Here is a 7,731-nt window from a genome sequence, read left to right as displayed (position 1 = left end):
AAATACAGACTACAGAGTAACAATTAAGATACCACTTTAGTTTGAGTCTAAAAGTTTTCCAAGTTTGTCTTTCTCCTTTGTTTATTTTTCCACGTACATATGTATCTCATCTAGGTTCTCGTTATTATATTTTTTTTTTCCTCCTCCCTTCGTTTTTCTCTCCTTTCTGTCTCTCTTCCTCCTCTTCCCTAGGATTTTCTCCACCTCCTTCCTCTTTTTATTCATCTCCCTCTATTTCGACTTACGTGGGTTGTACGGGGTCTCCCATGTATTGAATGTCGGACTCATTGCAGTAGGTTTTAGACTCATAATCATACCAGGAATCACACTTGATGGATTTGAAAGCTTTCGGATTCACAATGGACTCGGTGTACAACTCGTACGATCTCATATGACTACAGCCAACTGGAAACGAGATAGGTATATATGTAATGTGGTTAGGTGGAAGAAATTGTTTGGATGTGACTTGAACTGAGTTAACTTGGAGCGAGTTATGTAATTTGTACCTTCCTAGGTCAATGTTACACTGTTCATTCCCTCGGGGGGAAAAAAATGAGGTTCCTCCGAAGGCCCGATTGGACTCAAAACTTCCTTTATTTGATGAACATTTTCCCAAATTCTCAAATCAAGGTATCTTCTACCTTTACTTGGAAATTGATACCTACTTCCCAATTCTTGTTTAGCACAGGACTTGGGTCTTTTCAATCTCATCAAGGAATGTATACAAAGTAGGTTCTTGTCTATCTATCGATCTATTTATGTCTCTAAAAGTCCAAACTATCCATCTAAATTCTGTACCGTCCATTTTTTCTGTACCATCTATTTCGATTCTATTCATATTAAAATAATCTCCCCGATGAAAATGTATAGAAATTTAATTAGCAGCAGGTGCGGTACCTTTTCAAAGTTCCGCATTTTCAACACAAGGTAGATTTCATTGTCCGTATACCTTTAATTCCTATTGAACAAAAGCTCCTGCCTATGCTATGCCTTGATAGGAGATTAAATTTCATTTGTTGCTGCAGAGCTTGAAAAATAATCCGAATGTATAGAAATTTAATTAGCAGCAGGTGCGGTACCTTTTCAAAGTTCCGCATTTTCAACACAAGGTAGATTTCATTGTCCGTATACTTTTAATTCCTATTGAACAAAAGCTCCTGCCTATGCTATGCCTTGATAGGAGATTTAATTTCATTTGTTGCTGCAGAGCTTGAAAAATAATCCAGTCGAAGTATCACACACTTTTGAGATGGACGGGACATTGGACAGATGGGCAGATATTGCTTTTCTCATTGAACTTGAATGGAATAGACAATAGAATTGTACCTCGTACCTCATTGAATAGAATTTTACCTCGTCGAATACTCACTCAATACAATACCTTATCTATACATAAGTACATAGCAATCACGAAATATGTACATATTGGGCTTCAACTTCAAATACCTTGCACGTTTTCTCTCCTTTGTTCTCCAGAATTCACTCCACTATCTCTTTCCTTCTCAAAGGCATGGAATTATATCCTCAATAAAATTAATTGAATAGAATTTTACCTCGTCGAATACTCACTCAATACAATACCTTATCTATACATAAGTACATAGCAATCACGAAATATGTACATACTGGGCTTCAACTTCAAATACCTTGCACGTTTTCTCTCCTTTGTTCTCCAGAATTCACTCCACTATTTCTTTCCTTCTCAAAGGCATGGAATTATATCCTCAATAAAATTATTAGAGAATCACTCCAACTGACCCATACAAGAGAGCTGGGACAAAGGGAAGTAGAAGTAGAAGAATTATAAAAAGGGAATCTCACTACATATTACTATAAGTAGAAGAAATCTAAAAAGAGTCTTCATGTATCTAGGAGATGGGGTTTTATGCACGTTGAGCGTTGAGCCAAGCTGAGGATAGAGTAACTTTCAAGGTGTGTCCACACATAGTCAACTGCCGTCGATTGACAGCGATCGATCTTGGCTGAACCGTCCACACTGCCTCGACAACATAGATTTACCTATCTCGTCGACTGACGGCCGGTCGACTATGTTTGGACACACCTTAAAAAAAGCCATGACTATTACTAGGTATGTACATAGGTACATAATTATAACAATTTTATAATAAGTGTCTTACATCCAGAAGATACGACTTTGTATACGTTGAGCGATAACTCCACACAGCCAGGTTGTGGCGGCTTGCCCGAGTTGGGATAGAAGTCTGCATGACCCAGAACACCATAGTATCCTGCTACCCCTGCTGCCGTGTGAATCACATCTACAAACTGAGCATCTGACATATCCAATCTCATGTCATTGCCCATCAGGACCATAAACCCGGGACCTGCTGGGTCCAACCCTGAAAATATTCGTGAGGTTTTAGGAATTTTAATTGTTTTTAAATTTTAATTGTAGGGATTTTAATTGTTGTTAAGCATAGATTTGTAGTAGCTTAACACATCTTTTAGGGCTGTTTGCCCCTATGCTTAAGCCTCGGAGTGGACTTTTTGTGTATGGAGTTAAGCGTGTTAAGCATAAGTGCTTGTCACAAATGTTGTTCCCGCTTAATACACTACGCAAAATTTAATGACTTGGACTTGAACCACCACTCCAGATTCAAAGCCCACCACTGCTAATATGAACCTGGAGTCCTGGAGAGTGTAATATAGGTTTTATTTCCCCATGCACTCCAGATTCAAAGCCCACCACTGCTAATATGAACCTGGAGTCCTGGAGAGTGTAATATAGGTTTTATTTCCCCATGTATTTCTATTTCTATCCAACCCTGATGAGACAGCTAGGGACTAACTAGCCAGCGACACTATGACCAGTCACCAATAGTTCATTCCATAAGTTCACCTTCGCAGATATTTCAGTCCGTTGAATGCGATGTCGTTAACTTAACCTTAACCATGCAGAAGGTCCCGAATCCCACCATTGACAAAAAATTTCGTTTGCAAATATTTCAACGGGTTACTTTCTGGTGTTCTCGTGTTGACCCAGCACCTATATGGGAAGTATTGTATCTCTTCTCGCCCATCTGCTGAGAGACATACTACGACATAGACCACATGCTTCTAAGGTACAGTTGTTTCATTGCTGCGAAATAAAAACGGCGGTGAAACTCTCATTTTTTTTTTTAAACTATAACAAGGGACTTACCCGTAATTCTCGCCATTTTCTCCTTACAATAAGTTCCCGTCGCTCCACTCACATGGGCTCCCAAACTATGCCCAATCATATGGATCCGGTCATATTGGGTAAAGTTGAGCTCCACCAATTTGTTAACCATTTCAGCGGCCAGTATGCCCACCTGATGGGTCATGACGGCCGGGACCGGGTAGTTCTTGGTGGAAGCGGTGTACGACCAGTCGAGAGTAATAACGTTGAAGTCCGTCTTGGAGAGGTACGCTGAGAATCAATGAGGGATGTTGGAATAATTATATTAAGGTGAAAATTAGATATTGCTGAAGGACCAGAAGGTCGAGCAAATAGGTATACCAAGGTGAGTATTGATATTGAAGGTATATGTATGAAATCTGCGTATTCTATTCCAATACTTAGGTACCAGCGAATAATGGACATAAAGATGAAAATCTGTATCTTATCTACCTATTTACCCCATTCCCCAGAATTCACCAAGGAGCCCTGTTTAAGTGTTTGCTTATGATTTTGATGGTCGCGGTTGACTATCAATGTTCTCACGATTTCGCCTCACGACAATTCACAGCAACATGTACTTAAGCGATATCGAGACTGAACCTACGCCACGTGTCATCATGTTTGACTTATCCTGGAATCCCTAAGGGGGACGTAGGGGCGCAAAATCCCTAAGGGGGACATATTAAGGGATCATTATCTATGTCCCTACTCTCCTATAGGAGTATATCTTAGTAAACTATAACAAGGGACTTACCCGTAATTCTCGCCATTTTCTCCTTACAATAAGTTCCCGTCGCTCCACTCACATGGGCTCCCAAACTATGCCCAATCATATGGATCCGGTCATATTGGGTAAAGTTGAGCTCCACCAATTTGTTAACCATTTCAGCGGCCAGTATGAAACTATAACAAGGGACTTACCCGTAATTCTCGCCATTTTCTCCTTACAATAAGTTCCCGTCGCTCCACTCACATGGGCTCCCAAACTGTGCCCAATCATATGGATCCGGTCATATTGGGTAAAGTTGAGCTCCACCAATTTGTTAACCATTTCAGCGGCCAGTTTGCCCACCTGATGAGTCATGACGGCCGGGACCGGGTAGTTCTTGGTGGAAGCGGTGTACGACCAGTCGAGAGTAATAACGTTGAAGTCCGTCTTGGAGAGGTACGCTGAGAATCAATGAGGGATGTTGGAATTATATTAAGGTGAAAATTAGATATTGCTGAAGGACCAGAAGGTCGACCAAATAAGTATACCAAGGTGAGTATTGATATGGAAGGTATGTATGAAATCTGCGTATTCTATTCCAATACTTAGGTACCAGCGAATAATGGACATAATGATGAAAATCTGTATCTTATCTACCTATTTGCCCCATTCCCCAGAATTCACCAAGGAGCCCTGTTTAAGTGTTTACTTATGATTTTGATGGTCGCGGTTGACTATCAATGTTCTCAAGATTTCGCCTCACGACAATTCACAGCAACATGTACTTGAGCGATATCGAGACTGAACCTACGCCACGTGTCATTTGACTTATCCTGGAATCCCTAAGGGGGACGTAGGGGCGCAAAATCCCTAAGGGGGACTTATTAAGGGATCATTATCTATGTCCCTACTCTCCTATGTTGGAATTATATTAAGGTGAAAATTAGATATTGCTGAAGGACCAGAAGGTCGAGCAAATAGGTATACCAAGGTGAGTATTGATATGGTAGGTATGTATGTATGAAATCTGCGTACCTATTCTATTCCAATATTTAGGTACCAGCGAATAATGGACATAATGATGAAAATCTGTATCTACTTCTACCTATTTACCCGATTCCTCAGAATTCACCAAGGAGCCCTGTTTAAGTGTTTACTTATGATTTTGATGGTCGCGGTTGACTATCAATGTTCTCACGACAATTCACAGCAACATGTACTTAAGCGATATCGAGACTGAACCTACGCAACGTGTCATCATGTTTGACTTATCCTGGAATCCCTAAGGGGAACGTAGGGGCGCAAAATCCCTAAGGGGGACATATTAAGGGATCATCATCTATGTCCCTACTCTTCTATAGGAGTATATCTATGTTCCTACATGATATTTTCCTTAATGAAATGTCTGTATGACAGGATCAAACCTCTACAGTTTACTTTCCTCGAATGTGTTCCTAACCATTTTTGATGTTAGCCACGGCTAGAGAGGCATCTGAGCTGATCCAGCCATGTGTGATGATCTTCAGGTCCACTTCATAGTTCCATATCTTCCTCAACTCGTCAGCAAAATTCACATCCGTGATGTTGATGAGAAACTCCGACTCTTTGTTACCCCTGCAAAATTGAGAAGGCATTTGTCACTGGCAGCTCTCGTCAATGGACTGCTATTGATCAGAGGGCCCCTAGGGGACACTTTGTGGGGGACGACGACGACGACGACGACGACGACGACGAAAAAGTGTATCCACCACTTAATGAAAATAAACCGAAAAACATTGAAAGAAAGCTCCCTTTACGTGTTGGTATAATACTGTTTCATCAAATCTAAATACCAAATACTCTTTGTTTTAAATCACCTATAAACTTTTGCGTCTCATTGTACCGCAGCTTTCCCTATAGTTTTGTTGCTCTATGGTGAAAATTTAACCATATTTATATTAAGTCCATCCCTAATCAACAATCAACCGAGAAATACGATACATCCATGGGTGCTCTTCCCGGGACAGCTTGATGTTTGAGGAAAACGTCAATGTACACCTGCCTCCCTTACATACCTATTAGAATATTTGAACTTTAGATCCTGCATTTCCACTTCAATGCCGACCGTTTCTTTCACTTCTTCAACCAAAGCTTTCGTCTGCTTCAACAATACCACTAGGATGACGGCTAAGAAAAGGGTGCGATTATTTCCCTCCATTTGTTTCCTCGTAAAACCAAAGATTTAATCGATTCGATTGACGTTGAAGGCAAACTAATACCGAGTTATGTGGCGATTTTCGAGTTCCCCGCAAAATTTTCAGCGGTCAAAAAAAAGGTAAGATCGAATTTTAGAACTAGTCAGAAGTTGGACCACTGCCCCGCGCGGATGTACGTCTTTCTATTGTAAACTGTTCTGAACAATTAAGATACCACTTTAGTTTGAGTCTAAAAGTTTTCCAAGTTTGTCTTTCTCCTTTGTTTATTTTTCCACGTACATATCTCATCTAGGTTCTCGTTATTATATTTTTTTTTCCTCCTCCCTCCGTTTTTCTCTCCTTTCTGTCTCTCTTCCTCCTCTTCCCTAGGATTTTCTCCATCTCCTTCCTCTTTTTATTCATCTCCCTCTATTTCGACTTACGTGGGTTGTACGGGGTCTCCCATGTATTGAATGTCGGACTCATTGCAGTAGGTTTTAGACTCATAATCATACCAGGAATCACACTTGATGGATTTGAAAGCTTTCGGATTCACAATGGACTCGGTGTACAATTCGTACGATCTCATATGACTACAGCCAACTGGAAACGAGATAGGTATATTTGTAATGTGGTTAGGTGGAAGAAATTGTTTGGATGTGACTTGAACTGAGTTAACTTGGAGCGAGTTATGTAATTTGTACCTTCCTAGGTCAATGTTACATTGTTCATTCCCTCGGGGGAAAAAACTGAGGTTCCTCCGAAGGCCCGATTGGACTCAAAACTAAATGAGAAAATTTCCTTTGTTTGATGACCATATTCCCAATGTTACATTGTTCATTCCCTCGGGGGAAAAAACTGAGGTTCCTCCGAAGGCCCGATTGGACTCAAAACTAAATGAGAAAATTTCCTTTATTTGATGACCATTTTCCCAAATTCTCAAATCAAGGTATCTTCTACCTTTACTTGGAAATTGATACCTACTTCCCAATTCTTGTTTAGCACAAGACTTGGGTCTTTTCAATCTCATCAAGGAATGTATACAAAGTTAGGTTCTTGTCTATCTCTCAATCTATTTACCTATGTCTCTAAAAGTCAAATCAAGGTATCTTCTACCTTTACTTGGAAATTGATACCTACTTCCCAATTCTTGTTTAGCACAGGACTTGGGTCTTTTCAATCTTATCAAGGAATGTATACAAAGTAGGTTCTTGTCTATCTCTCAATCTATTTATGTCTCTAAAATTCCAAACTATCCATCTAAATTCTGTACCGTCCATTTTTTCTGTACCATCTAATTACAGTTGGCGTTTTACAAATTCCAATAGTCTGCTGAAAGGCTGAAACATCTTCCAGTTCATAGTCTTCATAGGTACCTACCTACAAAACTACATTTTTAGAGCTTTTGATAATGGGACAAATATTATCCCAGTAGTACTTACGGAACCAAAAGGAATTTGTATAAATTTCTATGCCAGGGCTTGCCAACTCAGGATTAAGTTAGAGATCAAGTGACTGTCAGCAAAATAAAGGGTAAGACTATATGCCGAGATAATCTTCCTAGGAAAGCTTGAGTAATATGGGTCAGATAAAAAATATTTGCCTGTGTCCTGTTTTAATAATTTTAGGATATTTAGGCACAAACCCCAGTGGTTAGCACTTCAGATTTTGAGTTGGGTGCTTTG

The 7,731-nt window shown here is 40.0% G+C and overlaps 1 protein-coding gene across 1 annotated transcript; it reads right to left on the bottom strand.

The window, feature by feature from the left end:
* Nucleotides 1-245: 245 nt before the first annotated feature.
* LOC103519846 (lipase member H-B-like) lies at nucleotides 246-6,252 on the bottom strand (the record flags this gene model as incomplete). Its single annotated transcript, XM_008484933.3, has 5 exons — nucleotides 5,927-6,252; nucleotides 5,332-5,486; nucleotides 4,085-4,333; nucleotides 2,139-2,360; nucleotides 246-405 (listed from the first exon to the last, which is right to left on the bottom strand). Coding segments are annotated over exons 1-5 (929 nt in total), but the record flags the coding sequence as incomplete, so codon positions are not given.
* Between the last annotated feature and the right edge of the window lie 1,479 nt (nucleotides 6,253-7,731).

Source organism: Diaphorina citri, unplaced genomic scaffold (genome assembly GCF_000475195.1).
Source record: "Diaphorina citri unplaced genomic scaffold, Diaci psyllid genome assembly version 1.1 scaffold2983, whole genome shotgun sequence".
Taxonomy (NCBI): Eukaryota; Metazoa; Arthropoda; class Insecta; order Hemiptera; family Psyllidae; genus Diaphorina; species Diaphorina citri.
The sequence above is the reverse complement of the archived record's forward strand: the minus strand, read 5'-3'. Positions and strand labels throughout refer to the sequence as shown.